The following is a 24,158-nucleotide window of genomic DNA, read 5'->3' on the forward strand; positions in this document are numbered from 1 at the left end:
AGTAGTAACATAGTAACATTAGAAGCAGTAGTAGCAGTAGCAGTAGTAGTAGTTGCAGTAGTAACAGTAGTAGTAGTAACAGTAGTAGCAGTAGTAAACAGCAGTACTAGTAGTAGCAGTAGATGTTACAGTTGTGTTGGTGTGTATTCTTACACTAACAATAATCTGGACGTTGTGTTTTATTTATGTGTGAAGGATTTATCAAGCGCTGCACGTCCTTACTAGTGCTTTTTCCCTCTGTGTGTGTGTGTGTATGTGTGTGTGTGTGTGTGTGTGTGCCTGTATTTACATGTTTATGAGGACATTAAGGCATTTAGTTGTGATGGTTAAGGTCAGATTAAGGAGTTGGTGTCCTCACTAAGGTATGAAAACAAGTGTGTATGTGTGTGTGTGTGTGTGTGTGTGTGTGTGTGTGTGTGTGTGTGTGTGTGTGTGTGTGTGTGTGTGTGTGTGTGTGTGTGTGTGTGTGTGTGTGTGTGTGAGCCTGCAGGAAAACACACACACAGTCAGAGTGAGAATGGATCTCCAGAGCATGACTGTGTTCACGTTGTGGAATAAATAAATAAAGAATATTTGAGGAGAGTGTTTTCAGCGGCGCCCCCTGCTGACTCTCACTGCTCTCTCTCAGACCTGATCATCATTATTATTATTATTTTAGCTCAGGTCTTTTCCACACTCAGGACCAGAGAGACTAAAACTGTCTGGCTTTATTTTTGTTTTGTTTATCGTTATTTAGAAAAATAGTCTGTGAGTTCGTGCTTTTGCCTGTTCATCACACACACACACACACACACACACACACACACACACACACACACACACACACACACACACACACTCATCATCCTCCCCCTCATCACTGAATGATTGTTGTATTTTTCTTCTCTTTTTTACCTCAGGAGCTAAGATTAGAAACAGACGAGCTATAAATACATTACAGTGCCACAGAGGAGGGGGAGGGGCCATGGGGGAGAGGGGGAGGGGCCAGAGGGGGGAGGGGGAGGGGCCATAGAGGGGGAGGGGAGGAGGGAATGATGAGCAGAAGAAAGAAAGAAAGAGATGTTTGATGAAATGGAGGAGAGAGCAGAGAGGTGTGTGTGTGATGAGATATGAAACTGTGTGTGCGCGTGTGCGTGTGTGTGTGTGTGTGTGTGTGTGTGTGTGTGTGTGTGTGTGTGTGTGTGTGTGTGTGTGTGTGTGCGTGTGTGTGTAAACAAAAGAAAGAAGACGTCATTCTAATGAAAACATAAATATAATAACCTCCTCAGTCTCCAGTCGTTTGGCCCAAAGATACAAAGCAGACGTCTGCATCAAGTTTAATTTTTAAAAACATTGAGAAGAAAAAAGTAAATTTTTAATGATGTTAATATATTTATGACAAAAAACATAAATAAATATAGAGAGATTAAATTTGCCTTCACAGTAAAACTAATCAAATAAAAATGTAAACTCATAAATAAATGAATAACATCATTAGCTCAGTGTCTCCTGAGACTCTCAGTGTTTACTGGTATAAAGACTTCTTCATATTATTGTCTCTGTCTGCCACCTGCTGGTGCAAACCTGTCACTACATCACAAACTAGTCATCAGAGTAGCAAAAAATTATCTATAAAATACACAAACGTGTATATTATTTTAAATATGAAAGACATAAAACACACAATCAATATTATTTTACACTTTTAACAACATTTAATTGCTTTTTTTTAGCATGAAAATCAGAATATTCTTTATTTTTATTGCATGTTCAATGATGTAAAATGAATCATAATTTATAAATAAGGATAATTCTTCTACGCTCTGTGTAGTATTTTGCGTAAACATCATGTCTACGATAAAAATGTACAGAGTTCTATGTTTTACGACTGATTTAAAGCAGGTAAATGATTAAAGCAGTCGTGAATAGCGCTTCATCGCGTTCCGTTTACATCGGAAATGGGAAACTGGGAGTGGGAGTCACCCTGGATTTTTATCGCATTCCGGTTGAGAAGTCGGAAAGAAAACCAAACGTATATAACGGGATTTTTGTCATTTTTTCGCAACACCAGTCGATTACGACGCTCTACAGTACGTGGTATTTTATTTTAAGCGCACAAACATCGTAGAAACATGTCGATATACGATAATACGATAAAAACTTAAACAGTTCTATGTGTACGACTGATTTACTGTGATCGATTTTATGGCAAAAAAACGTATCTCGGGCTAGCCATTGTTCGGAATTCCAGTCAATTACAACGCTCTAGGTGGTATTTTGCGCAAACATCGTAGGAACATGTCTACGATAAAAACGTACACCGTTCTATGTTTAAGACTAAGGCTAAGCCTAAATGATTAAAGCATTCGTTAATAGCACTAAATCGCATACTGTTTACATCGGAAATCGGAATATTTATTTATCTATTAATTAATTTATCGCATTCCGGGTTGAGAAGTCGGAAAGAAAACCAGGATTTTTTTTTCAAATCAGGATTTTTGTCATTGTTCGCAACGCCAGTCGATTACAGCGCTTTACATACAATGTAAACATCGTAGAAACATGTCTACGATAAAAATAAAAAAAAACGTACAGAGTTCTATGTTTACGACTGATTGAAAGCTGCTAAATGATTAAAGCAGTCGTTAATAGCACTTCATCGCATTCCGTTTACATTGGAAATCGGAAACTTTTTGCTTTTGTCATTAATCGCGACACCAGACGATTACAACGCTCTACGTGGTATTTATTTTTTTAGCGCACAAACATCGTAGAAACATGTCGATATACGAGAGTTTTATGTGTACGACTGATTTACTGTGAAACAAATACACTAACAAGTTCAAATGAAATGCGCCGATGCTAACAACGACGACGACGCCTCTCTGTCTCCCTCAGGTGGACTGGGAGAGTAACGGCGGTCTGGTGAAGAAGCTGCCGTCGATCCGCGAGGACGAGGAGGGCGACGAGGCGCAGGGCTCGGGCTGCCGCGCTCCCCGCTCGCCGCTGCGCCTCAGCCGAGGCATCAGCTCGCCCGTGCGCTCGCCGCTGCTGCCGCCGCGGCCGTTCCGCGCTCCCTCGGAGCTGTCGCTGCGCCCCACCACGCTGCAGATCCCCGTGGTCAGCTTCTGCGGCGCGCCGCCCGAACTCAGCCCCAGGTAAACGCACACCGAGGTTTGTTGATGTTTTTTTTTTTAATGGACCTGACAACGATATAAAAACACACAGTCAGACGGAGAAGACGACTGTGAGCCGTAACCGGAGAAAATATGGAGATGAGGCGAAGGTGTCGGGTTGTCATGGCAACCGGCAGCGCACAGCGCCGCGCTCTGATGCTGCTGCTGGAAGGTGTAAAGGTTTTCGCACTGTTGTGTGCAGAGATTAAAGGACAAACTGCAGACGGTTAGCATCATCGCTAACGGCTAATGACCAACACTAACCTTAAACTAACCACAATTCAAATTTTAGCCCTAAACTTAACCCGGCGCCATTAGAAATAAGGCTCTGCCTCATTAGAACCAGGTTTTAGTCTCCACTGGGACTGCTGGTCCTCACGTGGCAGGTGTTTTTACTCGGTCCTTAAGAGGCAACAAAAACAGGTAGTCACAAACACACACACACCTGTTTGTGTTTGTGCAGCGGTGTTAGCGAGGACACTGAAAAAGGTGGCGCACAAAGTGAGGACAATGTCCTCACAAATATACGCATACAAGTACATACACACACACACGTGCACACACAAGTCTGCGCTGCTACTCTCGTGAGGACTCTGCATTGACGTCCATTCATTTTTTTCAGTGTAAACAAAACTTCGTCCCTTTATTAGACGTTAAACGCAGAGTCATCGGTTTAAAAATGTTGTTTTCATTTTTAATGAGTTGGAAACGCTGAGTCATTGATTTCATCTTCTGTTTCATGTATTAGTTTTTTTATGCCGAGTCATGATGATTATCCACCTGAGTTAACCTAGCTTAACCGTAACCAGTTAATGACCATGTGACCAGGTGTTGGCGTTAACTCCGCCCCCTCTGCACAGATTCGTGGACGGCATCGAGACGGAGACGAGTTCCACGTCGACGCAGAAGTTTGAGTTCAGCCCCAGTTTGTCGCCTGTGGCTCCGCCCTCTCCGTATACAGGTAACACACACACACACACGTGACCTCACACACACACACACACACACACACATACATACAGTGTGGAGGGTTAATGTGTGTGTGTTGGTTGCAGGGAGTCGTGAGCACTCAGAGATCAAACACAGCGTGTCCAAACTGACCGAGGAGGTGAGTGTTTACCTTTGATTATTCTGTTTTAGATTTAGTTATTTATGATAAATGTGTGATTATATCATATCATCACAACTTAAACATGACTAAGGTTTTAACTTGAGTTTATATGACTCTGCATTTAGGATATTTAGAAGAGAAGGTCTCTTATTTTGTAATGCTGAGTCAGCAATTTTCAACTGTTTTTCCCCCATTCTTTTGTTATGAGTTTGGAATGCTGAGTCAGAAATTTCCAATTACTGAGCTCCTGTTTTCTTTGTGAGTTGGGAACGCTGACTCAGCAATTAATAGCTATTGTTTTCTCATTTTATTTTATTTTGAGTCAGTGAATTACAACCACTGTTTTCATGTCCTTTTTAAAAAAAAAAAAATGTTTGGTAATGCTGACTCAGCAATTTCAAACTATTGCTTTCCTGTTTAAAAAGAAAAAAAAGGTGGGAATGATGACTCAGCAATTTCTAACTATTGTTTTTTTTTTTTTACATTAGTTGGTAATGCTGATTCGGCAATTTACGACTATTGTTTTCCTTTTTTTTAAAAAAAAAAGAAAAAGTAATACAAGGTCGGAATGATGACTCAGCAATTTCCAAAGGTTGTTTTCCTTTCCACTTTAATAGTTGTAAACGCTGAGTCAGTCATTTCCAGCTCTTATCCCCATGCCCCTTCTTCATGGGCTGGGAATGCTGACTCAGCAATTTCCATCTATTGTTTTCCTGTTTAAAAAAAAAAGGTGGGAATGCTGACTCAGCAATTTCTGAGTCAATCTCCAGCTCTTATCCCTCCGCCCCTTCTTAATGGGCTGGGAATGCTGACTCAGCAATTTCCAACTATTACATTAGTCGGTAATGCTGACTCAGCAATTTCCATCTATTGTTTTCCTGTTTAAAAAAAAAGGTGGGAATGCTGACTCAGCAATTTCCAACTACTGTTGTTGTTTTTAATTAGGTGGGAATGCTGACTGAGCAATTTCTGAGTCAGTAATTTCCAGCTCTTATCCCTCCGCCCCTTCTTAATGGGCTGGGAATGCTGACTCAGCAATTTCCAACTATTACATTAGTCGGTAATGCTGACTCAGCAATTTCCATCTATTGTTTTCCTGTTTAAAAAAAAAGGTGGGAATGCTGACTCAGCAATTTCCAACTACTGTTGTTGTTTTTAATTAGGTGGGAATGCTGACTGAGCAATTTCTGAGTCAGTAATTTCCAGCTCTTATCCCTCCGCCCCTTCTTAATGGGCTGGGAATGCTGACTCAGCAATTTCCAACTATTACATTAGTCGGTAATGCTGACTCAGCAATTTCCATCTATTGTTTTCCTGTTTAAAAAAAAAGGTGGGAATGCTGACTCAGCAATTTCCAACTACTGTTGTTGTTTTTAATTAGGTGGGAATGCTGACTGAGCAATTTCTGAGTCAGTAATTTCCAGCTCTTATCCCTCCGCCCCTTCTTAATGGGTTGGGAATGCTGACTCAGCAATTTCCAAATATATATATATATATATTCTTTTTTTTGTGAGTTGGGAATCATGAGTCGGCAAATAAAAAAACCGCCTGCAACCGCGTCTCTGTGTGTCTCCCGCCTCAGATGAACAGTCTCTCTAAACAAGTGTGCAGACTCGCGCAGGAGCTGCGGGAGATGACGCTCCTCCTTAAGCCCCTCCTCCAAACGGCGGCGCAGCCAATCCTGATGACCATGGTGCCAAATCTGACTCCGCCCCCCAGCAGCGCCTCGCACGCCTCCCTCGCGCCGCAGAGACACGCGGACACGCGGTCCCTGTTGGACAGCGGCGACAGCGAGACGGTGGACTTGCCCGGGTGTCTCCTGCCGACGCCGCACGCGACAAAGACCTTTCGGTCGCCACAGCCGCGGGGTCGCGTCCCGCTCTCCGTGACCTCTGACCTCGTAGCCGAAGACGAACTCCCCCGCGCGTCCGCCGCTAACGGCGTGTTTCTGCCGCCGCTGCAGGCCCCGCCTCCTCTGTCCCACACGCCCTCGCCATCGCCGTCCTTCTCCGTGTCGTCCTCGCCGTCTCTGTCCCCGTGTCAGGGTCCTCACACGTCCAGACCGGCCGGCTGCGTCAGCCGAGGCCTGCTCCCGCCTCCTCCCTCCCAGGACACGCCCCCTCCCTCCCAGGACACGCCTCCTCCGCCCCACTGCTCGGCCCCGCCCTCGCTCTCCTCCTCGCCCGGCGACCGTCGCCTCAGGCCGTCCCCGTCGTCCTCCTCCTCCGTCCCCGTCACGTCCTCGTCTCTGTCTCTGCCGTCGTCTCTGGACTTTAGCGCGAGGACGACGACGACGACGACGACGCCGGGGGGCGGGGCCTGGTGCAAGTCACAGCGCCACCACCAGGACGCCGCCGCCGCCGTGCGTCCCCAGGAGCTGGAGATGCAGGAGTGGGGACGGCAGGCGGAGGACGGACGCTCGTCCATCGAGGACATCAGCTTCATCGATGAGGAGGAGCCGGCGTTGTGAATGAATGAGTGAATGAATGCATGAGGGAGGGGGGGGGGCGGGAACAAAGTAGCAGGGGACGGAAGAGGGCGGGACAATCTCATCGGGACGGACACAGGAAGTCCTCGGAGGACGAAGACGCGGAAACACAGCACAAACTCTCAAAAAAACAGCATCGCAGCTTAAAGAAAAAACACTTCCATTCATCGCTGGAGCTGAAAAACAAGCTCCGCCCACTTACACCAAACTCCACCCACTTACACCAAACTCACACACGATCGCTTTTTACGACCAGTCAGGATTGTCCCCGCCCCCTTTTAAAGGGCCGGCACACACACACACACACACACACACGTCTTTAAACCACAGCACACTGATCTGAACGACGGTGCGTTTCATTCGTAGTCGGAAGTCGGATTTTTTTTTTTTACGAGTCTGGAAGATTTAACTGGAACACGACCTCGGGTCGGAGAAACCTCGTAAACCCCTGACGTTCAGGATTCCAAAATGGCTGCCACTCGCGTTAATCGTTTAAAAAAAAAAACACAGCGATGCTTTTATCGTTAATTTCCCTTCCGTAGTATTTACGTCGCACACATACGCTGCATTCCATTTGTTGTCAGAACTCGGACCAATTTTTTTAATGCACTTTCAGCGACTCTTATCGTAGAGCTCTTTTTTCAACTCGTTTATCGTAGAGCTCTTTTATCGTAGAGCTCTTTCATAGACTTGTTTATCGTAGAGCTCTTTCCATCGACTCTTATCGTAGAGCTCTTTCATCAACTCTTATCCTAGAGCTCTTTTTCCGACTTGTTTATCGTAGAGCTCTTTTTCCGACTCGTTTATCGTAGAGCTCTTTTTCCGACTTGTTTATCGTAGAGCTCTTTTTCTGACTCGTTTATCGTAGAGCTCTTTTTCCGATTAGTTTATCGTAGAGCTCTTTCCATCGACTCTTATCGTAGAGCTCTTTTATCGTAGCGCTCTTTCCAGCCACTCATCGTAGGGCTCTTTCATCGACTATTATCGTAGAGCTTTTTACGACTCGTTTATCGTAGAGCTCTTTAACGTAGAGCTCTTTCCATCGACTCTTATCGTAGAGCTCTTTTATCGTAGCGCTCTTTCCATCCACTCATCGTAGAGCTCTTTCATCGACTATTATCGTAGAGCTTTTTACGACTCGTTTATCGTAGAGCTCTTTAACGTAGAGCTCTTTCCATCGACTCTTATCGTAGAGCTCTTTCATCGACTATTATCGTAGATCTTTTTACGACTCGTTTATCGTAGAGCTCTTTAACGTAGAGCTCTTTCCATCGACTCTTATCGTAGAGCTCTTTTATCGTAGCGCTCTTTCCATCCACTCATCGTAGAGCTCTTTCATCGACTATTATCGTAGAGCTTTTTACGACTCGTTTATCGTAGAGCTCTTTAACGTAGAGCTCTTTCCATCGACTCTTATCGTAGAGCTCTTTTATCGTAGCGCTCTTTCCATCCACTCATCGTAGAGCTCTTTCATCGACTATTATCGTAGAGCTTTTTACAACTCGTTTATCGTAGAGCTCTTTAACGTAGAGCTCTTTACATCGACTCTTATCGTAGAGCTCTTTTTCCGATTCGTTTATCGTAGAGCTCTTTAACGTAGAGCTCTTTACATCGACTCTTATCGTAGAGCTCTTTTTCCGATTCGTTTATCGTAGAGCTCTTTCCATCGACTCTTATCGTAGAGCTCTTTTATCGTAGCGCTCTTTCTATCCACTCATCGTAGAGCTCTTTCATCGACTCTTATCGTAGAACTCTTTTTCCGACTCGTTTATCGTAGAGCTCTTTTATCGTAGAGCTCTTTTATCGTAGAACTCTTTTATCGTAGAACTCTTTTTCCAAAACTGGTTTATCGTAGAGCTCTTTTTCCGAGCCCCAACTTCTAAACTGAAACGCGGTGAACTCCGAGGCGACGTCGCTCCCAGTTCCGACTTCCGATGTGAACGTGAAACTCTATCAGATCGGCTCGTATCGGTTTTCTGAATTAGCTCGGATGTTTTTTAAAGGGTTAGTTCAGGTTTTTTTTTTTTTTAAATGAAGTTAAATGAAAAAAATGTCGTCACGTCTGGGTCAAAGGTCAGTGGGTCTTGTGCCAAAGACATAACACAGGCTGTAAGGACGCCGTGGTGTGTTTTTTAGTCGTCACCACTGTTTACGCAGCCTTTAGAGCAGAGTCCCACATCAGTCCTGAGCTTTAGTCATCAGCCATTCGTGCCTTCAACACACAAAGACTCAGACTCCTCCCCCATCACGTCCTTCTTCACCCGTTAGCTGCTCACAAGCGTTCGGATCAAAACAACAACAACAACATTATTTCACCAGAAAAAGCCATAAACGTCACCAACAGAGAACAACTCTGTTTGTTTGCTAATTTATTTATTTATGAGCCATGTCTTTTATTTATTTTCTAATAAGGGAATGGATTTTCACCTCTGGGGTTTTAAACGACGTATGGCTACGTTCACACTGTACTTATCAGCTCATCGAATCTACGTCGCTTTAAGTCTACGATGTCTCGAGAACGCGTTCACGTCTTTATCTTCGCCGTTGGACACACTTTTACAACAGGAAACTGACGTTTTTGTCAATTTTGTAGAGCCTTCACTCTCCCTGCACCAAAGTCCATAGAGAAAACCAGCGATTTTAACATCACAGCAACACAGGAGTTCACAGGAGTCGTTGATCCACTGTTGCCTCCATCACTGAGTTTGAATGTGTTATTTTGTCAATTCGGCTTTTGAAAATCTCCGTTCAGATTTAATCCAGTGACACAAAGTGACCACACGAGGCAGCAGTAGACCACCGTGAGCTAAAATCACTGATTTTCTCTATGGGGTTTGGTGTGAGAGAGCGTTTTTCAACCTTAGCGACCTTGTATGTAGCACACACACACACACACACACACACACACAGTTTCCATCCCGTCCTCCACACACACACACTCAACACCCTGAACAACTCCACTACCCAGAATGCATCACTGTGGAGGGCTCAGGACTTCTGCTTTGTTTTCCTCTGGCGTTGTTGATGACGGTGGTTTTTGTCACCTGTAAAATAAGAAGCGGTCAGTTTTTTTCTGCTGCTGGACTCAAACACTCACAGAGTCTGGACCTGGATCTGGACTGGACTGGACTGGACTGGACTCTGCAGGTTACTGTGGGAGGGGGGGAGGGGGCGGGGTTTAAATCCAACTGCATGTCACAGCTTCTTTCTGCATGAGGAATGCGCCTGCTTTAGAGCTGTGGAGGGTGAACTGTGGTCGTCCTGCAGGGGGCGCCGGGGTGCAGATGTATTTTATTATGAACGACTACTGTTACATAAAGAAAAATGCTTCAGTACCAGGATGATTCCATTCTGTCTCGAAATAAAGAAGTGTTGTTTTCTACCACGTCAGACTCACTCACTCATGACCACCACTGGGATTATAATCTGGTATTTAGCCCACGTATGGAAATATAGATACGATTTCTTCTTTATCAGGAAGTCTGAGATTAAAGTTAAAAGTCATTATAAAAGTCTTTTCTGTGAAGAATGAATTCAGAATTTTGAGATTAAATTATATATTTTTTTCACATTCTGAGATTAAAGTCAGAATTCTGTGTTTTCACTGAGTAATCTGAGATTAAAGTCAAAAGTAATCTCAGAATTCTCACGGGGGGGAATCACAATTCTTGAGATTAAAGTCAGATTTCTTGAGTTTTTGCGAAAAATTCTGACTTTAATCTCAGAATTCTGGCTTTTTATTCCACTGTAGTTCACCTTTTTTTTTTTTTTTATATAAAATACAAACTTTTTTTATGTAAATTAACTTTTGTTGGATTATGAAAATATGGGAAGTTATTTTAATGCATCGTTATTTTTTTTTTTTATATATTTTTTTAATTGTGCAGCAGATGACGTTTGTTCTTAATCCCGATTTTTTCGTTTTTGGCGTCTTCCGTCACTGAGACACAAACTCGTAAATGCTACGTCATAAAACTACAAAATATTGTTTAAAAGATCAACATATTGACAATTTTTACCAAAAAAAAAGTTACGATTACACATTTTTTTTCTTTCCGTCCACTTTTTCGCTAACCGTAACCCAAAAATCACTTATTCACACTTCATGAGTTCAGAGAAGAAACTTCGTAAAAAAAGACCTAACAGTTCGTTCCAGTTTGCGTTAAAAACGCGATCTGATTTGCGAGAAAAGAGACTGCGACACAGACCACGTTCTTCTTCAGTTCTGCATATATTTGTCAATGGTAACATTCATTCAATCAGAGCTTCAGCGTGAACGGGTGAAATGTGACGGAGCGACGGGCGAGAAACGTCGCAATAATGATGACGATGATGAAGAAAAACAATGACTCAAAAGGATGCGCTAAGTGCTTTTAGCCTCCAGGGGGCAGTATCACATTGCGCTAGCTTTCTCTTCATGGACCGTTTATAAAAGTGGGCGTGGCCTTCTGCTTGTGAAAGAAACTCGCGTTTTAAAGCCTCGTCATTTTGCGATGTTTGTAATTTATCGTCGATTAAACTAAATTTGAATCCCGTTCTTTCTCCGAAGAACTAAAATTAGCGTTTGAGACGAGAACTGCGACGATTTTATCGATTATTAATTAATTAGTAAATCAATCGTCAACTATTTTCAGTTCGTCAACTTAAGTGTTTTTTTTTAACGAATTAAAGAAAGTTTTTTCCGATTTTTCTTCTTATTTTTTTTTTTTAAACGTGACGACTTTTTTGTTTTTCTTCGTAAGAAAATCGTTTAAACCGATTAATTTTAATTTAAACAAAATAGGACATGATTTCGAGGTTTTCGGAAACACCGCTCAACATTTTTCGATGAAAACGATTAATCGCAAAAACGAACGACGTTATCGACGCTAACTCGTCAAGAAAATGTTTAGTTACGGAAAGTCGGGATGATATCCGATAACGATATTGCATCGGTGTTTTCCGGACGTGTTTTTTGACGATATCCGATAAAACATTTTCAAAACCAATATTTGAAGATATCGCGAGTCCACTAGATGGCGCTCACTCTCACCAGAGGTGTTGTGTGAGTTTATCGCAATTATGCGATATCCGCGCCGACCGATCGCGATACATGCGATTAGCGCAATAGATCGCGACAAATTCACGTTGTGTTCGGAGAAGAAGACGACGCCCACTTTTACTCACGGCCTTAAGTTTGTCTCACTTCTTAAAACAAAACACACGCAAACAAACAAAAAATTTAAAAAAACACAAAAAAAACGTAGGAATTCCATGGATCACATGACCATCTTACTTCTCCCGGGTGTTGGGACAGGAAACAGTGCAGAACCACAGGGAGGGACGAAAAAAACAAAACACAAACAACAACAGGAAGTGATGAGAATCGCGATAACTCCCATCATGCACCGCGTTCAACGTCCGATACGAGGGAGAATCTGTGCCGAGTCATGGTTCAGAGACGATGTACGAAGCCACACGGGGGGTGAGAGAGAGAGGGGAAGTGAGGGGGATAAAAATCCAAAAATATATATATTTATGTTCATATTTATATATATATTTATATATTTACGAGGTATGTATCCACAAAAAAAACCCAGAAGGAAACATTTGAAAATAGACAGTCCTTTGATGTTTTGTCCAAACGTGTCCTCACTCCAACGTAAATGTTAGTTCAAATTAGCACAAAAATAAAATAAAAGTGGGATTAAAAGCCGGCGTCAAAACCTCCGAGAGCCGCGGCGGCGAGGGGGCGTGGCGGCGCCGGCTCCTCCTCCTCCAACGGAAAAAAAAACATCATCATTTTTCAAACAAACAAAAAAAAGCACTTCGTTCTCAAAGAAGTGAAATCCTCTTAACCGTCGATTTCCCAAAGACCGCGGTCTCCGAGCCAAAGCGTTGAGGCGCAGGGTTAGAGGTCAACGGAGGTCGCCAAAGGTCACCCCAAAAAAAAGAAAAGAAAAAAAAAAAGGTGTCTCTGTGCATCAAAACAAAACCTCAAAATTAAACACAACCAGTGGCGCCCCCTCCTGGCAATAGTTATGTAGGCTGGCAGTAGAAGACTCCTCCTTCTTCTTCTTCTTCTTCTTCCCCCCTGTGGTCACGCTAGGTACTGCTGCATCGCCGTGTTCGCCCTGAGAAGAAAAGAAGAAAAAAGTGAGTTCATTTTTACAAACTAATGCACCAAAGCCCATAGAGAAAACCAGTGATTTTAGCTCACAGGGACACAGGAGCTGCTGGTCTACTGCTGCCTCGTGTGGTCACTTTGTGTCACTGAGGTTAATCTGAATGAAGATTTTCAAAAGCCGAATTGACAAAATAAGACGTTTGAAGTTAGTGATGGAGGCAGCAGTGGATCAACAACTCCTGTGAACTCCTGTGTCTCTGTGATCTTAAAATCACTGGTTTTCTCTATGGGGTTTGGTGTGGGAGAGTGAGTGGTTTACAAGCCTTCAGTTTCCTGTTGTTAAAGTCTGTCTAACAGTGAAGATAAAGACATAAACATGTTCTAACTGAGTGTTCCTCACCGGTCACTGAGGTAAGCGTCAGACGCCTGTGTCAGTTTGTGCAGGGCGTCGACGAAGCCCATTTCCCTCAACTTGTCCTGACGCTCCTGAGAACCTGCAGGTGACGTTATTCATTTACTCATTCATTCATTCATTCATTCATTCATTCATTCGTCTGCGGCGTCGTTACAGTGAACAAGATCAGAAATGTAATGCATCTCTTACCGTCCACCTCGTTCCAGATCAGGTTGGAGACGCAGAAGATGGCGGCGAGCTGCAGCTTCACGTTTGAATGTCCCTGAGTTTCAACACAAACACAAACAACAATATATAAGATGTAAGAAAAAAAAAAAACTCCCACTATTCAAATTAGATGAAATGAAAAGACGTTGTTCACCATGTAGTATTTGATTTTCTGGAGCATGTCGTCGTTGGTCATGATGACGTCCTTGGCCGTGTTGCCGTCGGCGATGTTGGAGAGGATGCACAGCGTCTGAGAGCAGAGGTCAGAGGTGACGTCAGCAGCTGATTCTTGTCGTTTCTTTTTTGCTCAGCGATGATTTTTGGGTGAATTCCAATTCTTTTGCTTAACCCTCAATCTTAATCCTCAATCTCAAAAATGCTCTCCCTCTAGTGCAAGTGCTGTCCCGATTCAAATTAAGTTGAGGGCCAAGTTTAAGGGCATTTTTTTTTTTTTTTAATTTTGGTCCAAAATTTGACAAAAACGTCATATGTCGTCCAAAATATGCCAATTAAAAAAAAAAAAGTGTTTGTCCAAAATTTGACAAAAACGTCATACTATATATACTATGTCGTCAAAAATCGGTAAAAAAAAATTCTAAAAAATTTTGCTCCAAAATTTGACAAAAACGTCATACTTTACTATGTCGTCCAAAATCGGACAATTTTTTTGAAAAAAAATTTTTTGGTCCAAAATTTGATGAAAACGCCATACTATGTTATCCAAAATCTGACAATTTCAAAAAAAATAAAAATAAATGTTGTCCAAAATTTGACTAAAACTTCATACTTCGTCCAAAATGTGAACATTTTTGAGAAAAAATTTTGCTCCAAAATTTGACAAAAACGTCATATGTCGTCCAAAATATGCCAATTTAAAAAAAAAAAAGTGTTTGTCCAAAATTTGACAAAAACGTCATACTATATATACTATGTCGTCAAAAATCGGTAAAAAAAAATTCTAAAAAATTTTGCTCCAAAATTTGACAAAAACGTCATACTTTACTGTCGTCCAAATCTGACAATTTTTGAAAAAAAAAATGTTTGTCCAAAATTTGACAAAAACGTCATACTATATATACTATGTCGTCAAAAATCGGTAAAAAAAAATTCTAAAAAATTTTGCTCCAAAATTTGACAAAAACGTCATACTTTACTATGTCGTCCAAATCTGACAATTTTTGAAAAAAAAAATGTTTGTCCAAAATTTGACAAAAACGTCATACTATATATACTATGTCGTCCAAAATCGGACAATTTTTTTGAAAAAAAATTTTTGGTCCAAAGTTTGATGAAAACGCCATACTATGTTATCCAAAATCTGACAATTTCAAAAAAAATAAAAATAAATGTTGTCCAAAATTTGACTAAAACTTCATATTTCGTCCAAAATGTGAACATTTTTGAAAAAAAATTTTGCTCCAAAATTTGACAAAAACGTCATACTATACTATGTCGTCCAAAATGTGACCATTTTTTGAAAAAAAACATTTTGGTCCAAAAGACATAAAAATGATGAAAACCATTGTATTATCTTAGTTTAGGCCCATATTATGGATTACTGACGTCATTGTTGCGTTACATTTATTTTTATTTTACGATCTTTTGTCAATAGCCGGCCGGTGCAGGACAAGCGATCGTTTGCTATGGTTTACTTTTCAATAAGTTGTGGTGTGTGGTAACTGTCAGCTGAATATTTGTATGAGTATCATCTTATAACTAATTGACAACCTAATAACTTGACTGAAATAAAATAATAAATAAATAATCCTGACGTAAACGCGTTCTTCTTCTTCTTCTTTTTGACTGGACGCAGCTTCTTTCGCATTATTCCCATTTCTAAGTGACAAAATAACCCTCAACACTTGGTTTTGAGGGCCAGTTGAGATTAAGGGTTAAGATAGGAATTGGAATTGGTCCTAACTCTGCATTCACTCACCTGCTCCTTCACCTCGATGCTATGCTCCGCCTCCAGGATGAGCGTCACCGCCTGCATGATCTGTTTCCCGTGAGAAGTCATGATCTGGTCGATGTGCTGACGGCAGACGAAGACACAGAGAGTCAGGTTTGCTTTTTCTTCTTGTTGTGTGTGTGTGTGTGTGCGTTGCTCACCGGCCGCGTGGAGAGCAGATTCCGCAGCAGACCCAGCGTCTTCATCAGGACGTTGGTGTCGGGGTCCGACAGCAGACGGAACAGCTGCTCCGTGCCGAGGCAGCCGAGGATCTCCACCTTCACCTTCTGATCGGCCAGGAACGCCATGTTCTTCACACACAGACGCAGACAGATTTGTTATCGACTACATGTTAAAACGTCTGCAGGACTTAAAACCTTCACCAATCGTCATAATACAGAGTAGTTAGTTACCATCAGGGCCCAGATCCCGTTGACCCTCAGCGCCGGACTGTCACTCTGGGTCAAACTGCATAGTAGTTCGATTACTCCTGACTCCAGAATCGGCTGCAAATACATAAATAAATAAATAAACAGATTTGTTTATTCGCTCAGAGGCAAAAAAAAACGAGTCCAAACACATTATACTCCAACATTTGTGTGTGTGTGTGTGTGTGTGGACCTCTTTGCTGGGCGAGAACTCCAGCAGTAGATTGCATAGTGTGGAGGAGGCCATGACCAGGATCTCATCTGGAGCGTTCTGCAGCAGCTGATAGATTACAGGGATTACAGATTAGGCCATGGTTACGATCGACTTTTTTGTTCGTCTTGGTCCAGAACATCTTCACGCCAAGTTTCGGGCAATTCTGAGGAACTAAATTTTTTTCGCCCCACATTATATATCGCATTTTCGCCAAACCTGACCTCCATGCACAGGGTCTCTGCAGGTTTCAACAAGTCAAATTTAAGACTTTTTTAAGACCATAATGAATACAATTTAAGACAAAAATTGTTGAACTTGCAATTCGGCTTAGCCGTGGGTTTACGTTAAGTTTTCTCCGCTGCTATGCTATGCTAAGCTACAATAACAGACCGCGGCGCGTGCACAGCACACTAGCTAGTTAGTGCTTGATAAATTCTCACCAGGCAGCACAGGTGGCCTACTTTAGTTCCGCGTTGTTATGCTAGTGCATCCTCAAAAATAGAAACATTTCAAAGCGAGCGTTTTTATGCACGTTTTAAATAAAAGTATAATAATAATAGATAGAGAATAGATTTTTCAAAATTGTATTTAAGACCTTTTATGAGATTTTAGCAAAATTCAAGACCCCGCGGATACCCTGCATGCAACGTTTCAAGAGTTTTTATGCACTTTAATCCCCTCAGATTAATCTAAATCTGTAGCGCCCCGCACCTTGATGAGAGGTTTCCACACGGCGTGGTCGTGGAAGCTCGTCCTCAGCTGCTGCACCGAGCGGGAAAGACTGTGAAGACACCTGGGACAAAAAAAAAAAAAAGTTTAAAAAGCATTTTAAACCAATGAAGAGACAAAAAAACCGCGTCTGTTATAAAGTTTATAAAACGCGTACCTGACGGCAGCCAAGCGCACTTTAATGCTGGATTCTGATAGGCCGCTGACTATCCTGTCCATCATGTTCTCCGTCTCTGTAATCTGACAAAAAAAAAAAAAAGGTAAAATGAGTCAACTTTAAACGTATAAAATTATAAATGTTAAAAAAAATGAGGAGGAGAGGTTACTTTTTTGCGGATGTCCTCGTCGTTAGAGCCGAGCGAGGCGTAAAGTTTGAAAGCAGCTTGTCGCAGCTCGTGCGCGTGTTTCAGGTCGTGATCCAACTGTGAACGACAGAGCGGGTGAACGGTTAAAGTCGCAGTGTGTCAACAAAAATTTTTTTGGCGGATCAGTCTGAATTTTCTGTGATGGGTAGGTGACCACCCGAGGATGTTACCATTCAATTTTGGTCAGAATCGACCCACTCGTGACGTCACAAAACATGTTCAAAGTTTCAAGAAATCCCATTCTTTCTCAATGGGTGAAACTGTAAAAAAAACTAAAATATCTCTGTCAAAACTCATCGGATTCAAACGAAATTTGGTACATATGTGTAGGATCAGATACTCTACCACCAGATTATATTTCATCCAAATCTGGATTCTGGTTCAATCCCATTGGTTGAATCCCATTGTGTTTCAAGAAACACCATTCTTTCATAATGGGCAAAACTGTAAAACAAACTTTAATATTTCGGTCAAAACTGATCAGATTTGAACAGAATTAGGTTTAAGTATTCAGGATGAGACACTCTACCATCAGACTAAATTTAATCCAGATCTAATCCAGATTATGGACTTGGTGGGAATCTAATCGCAACATGGCTCGGTCCCATTGAACAAGTTTAGATGCGTCAGATCAGTTTGATTTCTTTGTGATGGGTAGGTGATCACCCAAGTATGTTCCCATTCGATTTTGGTAAGAATAATTCCACTAATGACGTCACAAAAAGTATAAATCTTCACGAAATCCCCATCTTTTCAAATGGGCAAAACTGTAAAAAAAACTAAAATATCTCGGTCAAAACTCATCTGATTTAAATGAAATTTGGTATCGGTATGCAGGATCAGACCCTCTATCATCACACTAAATTTAATCCAGATCTAATCCAGATTTACAGATTTGTGTAACATGATCCCTATGCCGTGTTCTTCATCTGAAAACAGGCTCCGTCAAAACTCCGGACCCACCCTCTTGATGTCAGTGATGGCCGACACAGAGCTGGGGTACTTGAAGTAGTCGGCCAGCATGGCGACCAGGTGGTCGGTGGTGCTGGCGATCCGCTGCAGCTCCACGTCGGGCTCCATCAGGTAGGCCAGCGTCTCGGCGCCCTCCACGCGCTCCTCCAGCAAGTGCTCTTTGCTGCACATGCGCACCAGACACGGCAGCGTCTGGATTAACGCAGAAAAGTCGCGTGTATTAAAGTTTTTAAATATCTTTTAAATAGAAATTGCGCGTCACACATTGGTTTGGAGGCGGACCTTCAGGACGATGCAGCTCTCGTCTGTCGTGATGGCTCCCGCTCGACACATGTACGTTAAACTGGGACACAGAGACAAGAGGGTCAAGGAAATGTGTTTGTTTTTAAATAACTACTACTTTGACGTAGAAAAAAAATCCTTCAACAAGTTTTAATCAATAACTTCTCGAGAACGTATGATCCGACTTTGGCGCGGCTAGCTCAAACGTGCTAGGGCGAGCTTCGTTCAAATGCGTACACGAGCCGGTTTTGTTTTTCCAAAATGGCCGACTTCTGGGTGGCCTATGCTACTGTAGCATTTTTCCCCAACCCAACCTCAACGTCAAATTTATAGAGTTTTTATTCACATTAGCCGTCTCAAAAATTAGCACAATATCGGAGAAAAATAGCACATTCATGCTAGGGCACTAATCAGGGGTTTACTGAGTGCTTATGGCCAAAATGGCCGACTTCTGGGTGGGCGGAGCTAATGGAAGTACATTAGAAATTTGTTTGGAATCGTGAGAGCAACAAGTTTACCAAGTTTGGTTAAAATCGGAACGACTATGTCGAAACAAATTGGGCAAGATCAAAAAAATCAAGCATTGAATGTCCTTTTGGCCACTTTTGACCGACTGTGACCTGACTTCTGGGGGCGCTATAGAGCTCTGTGGCTACGAATGGGTTTGTGCTACTATCGCATTTTTCCCCAACCCAACCTCAACGCCAAATTTATAGTGTTTTTATTCACATTAACCATCTCAAAAAATTAGCACAATGTCGGAGAAAAATAGCACATTCATGCTAGGGCGCTAATCAGGGGTTCACTGTGTGTTAATGCCCAAAATGGCCGACTTCTGGGTGGGCGGAGCTAATGGAAGTGCTACTATCGCATTTTTACCCAACACAATCTCCACGCCAGTTTTTTGTATTCACATTAAAAACCTAAAAAAATTAGCACATTCATACTAGGGCGCTAATCAGGGCTTCACTGTGTGCTACTTACCATTTGGCTGCCGTTAGCTGCATGTCTATGGGCTGATCCCTTTGCATCATTCTGACAAATACCTGAGAGAGACGCTCACCGTCCACCAGCACTGGAGACAAAATAAAGAAAAATAAAAAGGTTTCAGAGAGAAGTGATGTGAAAGCTGCTCTGAGAATAAGAGGAGGAGAATCTCCTCACCGTTCACCAGCGTCATGGAGACCTGAGTGTTCTCGTACGCCAGGACTGAGAAACACTTTAACGCCTGCATCCGGACCTGCAGAGGTCACACACACACACAGGAGCAGTTTTAAAGGTGGCGTCGGTCAGTTTAGAGACCGGAAACACAATCGCCGACAGGACGCTCACCTTATACGACGGGGAGATGAGCAGTGGAGCGATGTTCTGGACGGCACCGTGGTTGAAAAGAACCGTCTGGTGCTCGGGCGTCTGCAGGGGAAAAACAAAACAAAACAAACAGACGTGGATATTGTGATGGAACTGAAATTAAAAACCGTGTGAGCGCGAGCGCGAGGTATTTGTACCAACAAATACCTTACAACAGTGGGAGAAGATCTGCGTGGTGTACTCCTGCGTTCTCTGCGAGCGGCTCAGGAGAGACATGAGGTGAGGGATCACAGTGGGGTCCTTTAAAAAAACACAACAACACAAGCACCGTGGTCATTATGAGGCCAATAAGCAATTGAAATTAGCGATGGGCGCTAGGCTAGCCCACGACGTGTTTTCCACGACGACTGACGGGGGGAAAAGACCCGCGCGTGACGTCGTGTTTACGTGCCGCGACACCGGAGTCCAGGCACCGTTTACCAGTAAGCTCCGTTAGCTCCTTTAGCGCCGTTAGCGCGCTCTGTTTATTAAAGTAAAAGAGCAGCGCTACAAATAACTTCAGAGACTCATTTTAACAATCCGGAGTCACGTAAACATGACGTTGCGCGTCTTTTTCAGGAGACGATACATACAAAATACTTAAATATGAGCAAACTATCACATTTAATTCTTTTTAAATGCCAAAATTTTAAGAAGAACAATATTCCACAGAGTTGCATGACTGTTATTGGCCATTTTTTGATGAATGAAATAACAATGAAATGACGATGTTGTGAACCTACAGTGTAGAGCAGCTGCACAGGAGTGACTGGACTGATGAAGACCGTTCTGAGACATCGCAGACACGCTTCGATGAAGACCAGGTCTGGACACAGGAGACCTGGAGGGAGACGCCACAGAGGAACACGGGTTAGACCTGGGTCCTGAGTGTGTGTGTGTGTGTGTGTGTGTGTGTGTGTGTGTGTGTGTGTGTGTGTGTGTGTGTGTGTGTGTGTGTGTGTGTGTGTGTGTGTCAGACCTTGCAGCAGAGCAGGGATGATGTGACAGTCCACCAGGGACTTGATGTTGTTCTCGGTGCCCATGGCGAGGCTGCCCAGGACCACGGCACACTCGCTCCTCAGCTCCAGACTGGACGAGCTCTGCTGGAGCAGGTACAGTAACCTGGACCACACACACACACACAAGGTCAAAGGTCAAAGGTCAAAGGGAAACAAAAAAAAATTCTGGATATTTCTTGCTCTTTTTTAAATCATGAGAAAAAAATATTGATTTTTAGGCTCTTTTTTTTTTAATTAATGAAAATATATTTTTTTATGGCTTTGTTTTTGGGCAATTTTTTAAATAATTTTTCTTGAATTTTTTTCTTGTTTTTTCTAATTTAATAAAATAATTTCTCTCGATATTTCTTTTTTAAAAAATGAGGAAAACAATTGATTTTTTGGGCAATTTTATTTTTAGTATTTTTTTTTCATTATTTAGAATATTTTTTCTTGATTTCTATTTTCTTTATTAATAATGTATTCATTTAAAATATATCTATAAATATAATCTATAAAAATGATCTCATATGTATTTATTTATTTATTTTAAAAATCCAGAAAAATTATCTCAGAAAAGAAAACATGGAAAATGTGTAAAATAAAAACAGAGCAACAAACAAAACGTTGACAGTTGTGCTTGATTTATTTACTTGCTGCTGTGACACAATAAGGGACAGAGAAAGAGAAGCCATATTTTGTTTTACAGACATCATATGAATGAAATCTGCCTTTTCCTTCTATTTATAGGGTCAAAATAAATGGGTGAAGGAGGCGACGAGAGCGGAGCGTCGTGGGAGCGAAGATCAACGAGTCGTATGGATTAAATTTAGGTCTCGTTGACTTCTTTATAAAGAGAGCGTGACGCAGTAATAAAGCGTGCACGTGGACGACGTACCTGGGCACGGCTCCGAGGACGATCAGATTGGCTTTCTGCTTGTTGTTGCCGATGACGGCGTTCTTCATGTCACTGTGAAGACAAACGTGTGTAACAGTCTCACGTTCAGTACATTAATGTGCTTTAAATCACAACTTAAATTCCCAGTTTCAGATAAAACCTGCTTCATTTCTTTGGCTTTTTTGTGAAATTAAAGATATTTATTGACGCGTAAGAAACTGACTGACGTGAGCTGAACAGTTAATCACTAACACGTCCAAATGTCTCATAAAAAAAAAAGACACCACACACAGGAGATGATGATGATATCAGGCGCGTGTGTGTGTGTGTGTGTGACAGTGAGCAGCGCTAACGGAAAAGTACAGCTGTATTTCATCCGTCAGGTGTTTGGACTCGTGGAACCGAGCGTAACCAGAGCTACCAGCTCTCCCCCACTTTTGAAGTTTAAAAATAGCCACGTAAATCGTCACCGTTCAGGTCACTGCCCGACCAGACAAGAGAGAGTGAAAGTGAGACCAGGAGGAGGAGGAGGGGGGGGGGAGGAAGAGACGAGGCCACGCTGGAACACTGATATGTGGCCAAGTCACATGAAAGGCCACGTGTGTGTGAGAGGGAGTGTAAACACGGGAGAATCAACGTCATCTACAGGCGGCTCGTGGGCCAAAAGTGGTCCAACAACTTTAATATCAACAACAACAACAACAACACGGTCATTTCCTAATCTTTGTGCATCAAATCCTGAGATAAGACGTAGGTATGAAGCTGCAGGACTTACATGACTCCCTGCAGCACTTTCTGTGGGTCGGGGTCAAACAGTCTGTCGACGTAATGCCGACTCGTGGCAGTGACTTCCTGCGTGAAGACAAATAAAAACAGACAAATTAGTGCGGTGGGAAACAAAAACAACAACAAATAAAAGCCAATGTTCGATCGATTTGATTGCTTGTGCACATGTCGTGCAGCATCATGGCACCAAGACCCTTTAAAAACTGTTAATCACTCAGTGGCTCCATGTGATGTGACCCCAGAAAATTCTGTTTACATCACTGAGAGCTCCAACTGGAACTTTCCATGACCTCCCCAGAGGAGTAAAAAGCCAGCCAGCAGACAACAACAACAACAACCTGCGAAAATCAAACGTGCTTTTACACATTTGTTCAGAAACAAACAATGATGAGCAGGAATTAGCCTGGTTTTAGACATGTAAACCAAAATACTTTAATAGGAAGTACAATATGTGTGTATTTTCATACAGGGTGATGTTATATGTGTGCAAAAAATAAAATGCTTTTACTCTCTTATTAGTTGGTGCAATCATTATATTTCTATTTATTCATGTTCTTCTAGTTTATTGAAAGAAAGCTGCACAATTTTTAATTGTACCTTTGTATAATAACAATACAATTCATTCATCGACTTATATAGGGTTGCAACAATTAATGAATTAATAACGGATCAATAAATTAATCGTAAACTATATTGATCATCCATTTGAGCGTTTTTTTAATAACCAAAACAAGCCAGGAGACTAGCTTCTGGCTGAATGGACCGTTCATTATTTTGCTCTGAATGTTGTTTTTGCTGCCACTTTAATGTAAACGTGAGCGATTGCACACAAAACGCCCACTGACACCTGCTAAATGTGTATATATATGCTAAGTGTGTAAATATATGCTAATTGGTGGCTAACTGTTGACAACAGAGCTATAATTTTAACTCCTGGAGGCAGGCTAGTGGCTACGCTAGTGGTTAGCTTATGTTAGCTAGCTTAGTTCGCTTCTGTGATTTGCGATCTCCGGAGATTACTGCCGAGTGTAATTTCACGTTTGGATTAAAGAGCGGGGTCCTGGAAAAACTGCACTGTGGATTATTTGAGTGAGTGTGGGATTATTTGAGCACGAACAGCGGTGACAGCGGTGTCACTTAGCAGCTAGCTGCTAACTCATTCCCCCAGTGACACTGACAGCTACTTCCGTCGTTCGGTTTGGTTGTCTCGACACACCGGCGCGGTGGGCGGGCGTCAGCCGCGCGCACTTAACATCACGTGTTTGGAACGTTCCCGCCCGCTCGGGCAGAGTCGGCGTGTAAAACGAGCCAGCGCGAGCTACGTACGCGCGCCGCCCCAGGTGCTACATGTTGCAAAAGGCTTTGAACGTAGCTTCGCGTGCTAACAGAGGGCATAAACCTCCGCAGTTTCACTGGCCGCGGCCGAGTAACCGCTGCGTGCCGGAGGTTTAGACCGGTGTGCGTGTGACCAGAGGCGGGGTGACACTCACAGACAGCACGCTGATGCGGAGAGGGGCCTCCAACAAGCACGCCATCTCTCTTCCCACGATGGAGCGCCCCGGTCGGCGCAGCTCTCCGCAGACACTCCGCCCCCCAGAGCAGCAGCAGCTGACAGTGACGGAGGAACTGTGTGTGTGTGAGCGGCGTCTGTGTGGAGCGACTGCGGCCTCTCGGTCACGCAGCTCCCGCAGCAGCAATGCGGCGCA

The 24,158-nt window shown here is 42.7% G+C and overlaps 2 protein-coding genes across 2 annotated transcripts in view; one reads left to right on the plus strand and one right to left on the minus strand.

Annotated features, from left to right (window-relative positions):
• kcnh3 (potassium voltage-gated channel, subfamily H (eag-related), member 3) overlaps window positions 1–6,736 on the plus strand; it is a gene marked incomplete at its 3' end in the record, with an annotated part of 80,928 nt that extends 74,192 nt beyond the window's left edge. The window contains exons 12-15 of the mRNA XM_083906882.1: window positions 2,878–3,137; window positions 4,016–4,116; window positions 4,211–4,263; window positions 5,849–6,736. Coding sequence (XP_083763008.1) covers window positions 2,878–3,137; window positions 4,016–4,116; window positions 4,211–4,263; window positions 5,849–6,736 — 1,302 coding nt within the window. The remainder of the gene's footprint in view (window positions 1–2,877; window positions 3,138–4,015; window positions 4,117–4,210; window positions 4,264–5,848) is intronic.
• A 4,249-nt stretch (window positions 6,737–10,985) lies between these two features.
• Window positions 10,986–24,072, minus strand: armc8 (armadillo repeat containing 8). Its single transcript, XM_083906883.1, has 22 exons — window positions 23,943–24,072; window positions 22,442–22,518; window positions 21,667–21,738; window positions 20,750–20,892; window positions 20,514–20,611; window positions 19,939–20,031; window positions 19,753–19,833; window positions 19,585–19,660; window positions 19,405–19,495; window positions 18,421–18,481; window positions 18,130–18,330; window positions 17,128–17,223; window positions 16,959–17,041; window positions 16,784–16,865; window positions 16,052–16,138; window positions 15,844–15,936; window positions 15,592–15,741; window positions 15,419–15,514; window positions 13,637–13,732; window positions 13,465–13,537; window positions 13,261–13,354; window positions 10,986–12,867 (listed from the first exon to the last, which is right to left on the minus strand). The coding sequence occupies exons 1-22, from the start codon at window positions 23,985–23,987 to the stop codon at window positions 12,834–12,836; spliced, it is 2,022 nt and encodes a 673-aa protein (XP_083763009.1). The 5' UTR covers window positions 23,988–24,072; the 3' UTR covers window positions 10,986–12,833.
• Window positions 24,073–24,158: the final 86 nt, after the last annotated feature.

This window comes from Microchirus variegatus (assembly GCF_963457635.1).
Source record: "Microchirus variegatus genome assembly, chromosome: 20".
In the NCBI taxonomy this organism is placed as follows: domain Eukaryota; kingdom Metazoa; phylum Chordata; class Actinopteri; order Pleuronectiformes; family Soleidae; genus Microchirus; species Microchirus variegatus.

Excerpts from the sequence above, each read along its gene's own strand:
- armc8 (XM_083906883.1), bottom strand. The coding sequence starts at position 23,987 with ATGGCGTGCTTGTTGGAGGCCCCTCTCCGCATCAGCGTGCTGTCT. Across the intron at positions 18,331-18,420 it reads AGAGCTGCATCGTCCTGAAG|ACGCTGCCGTGTCTGGTGCG; the intron begins GTCCGCCTCCAA and ends GCGTTAATCCAG. Across the intron at positions 17,224-18,129 it reads CCATCACTGACATCAAGAGG|TTGGATCACGACCTGAAACA; the intron begins GTGGGTCCGGAG and ends TGTCGTTCACAG.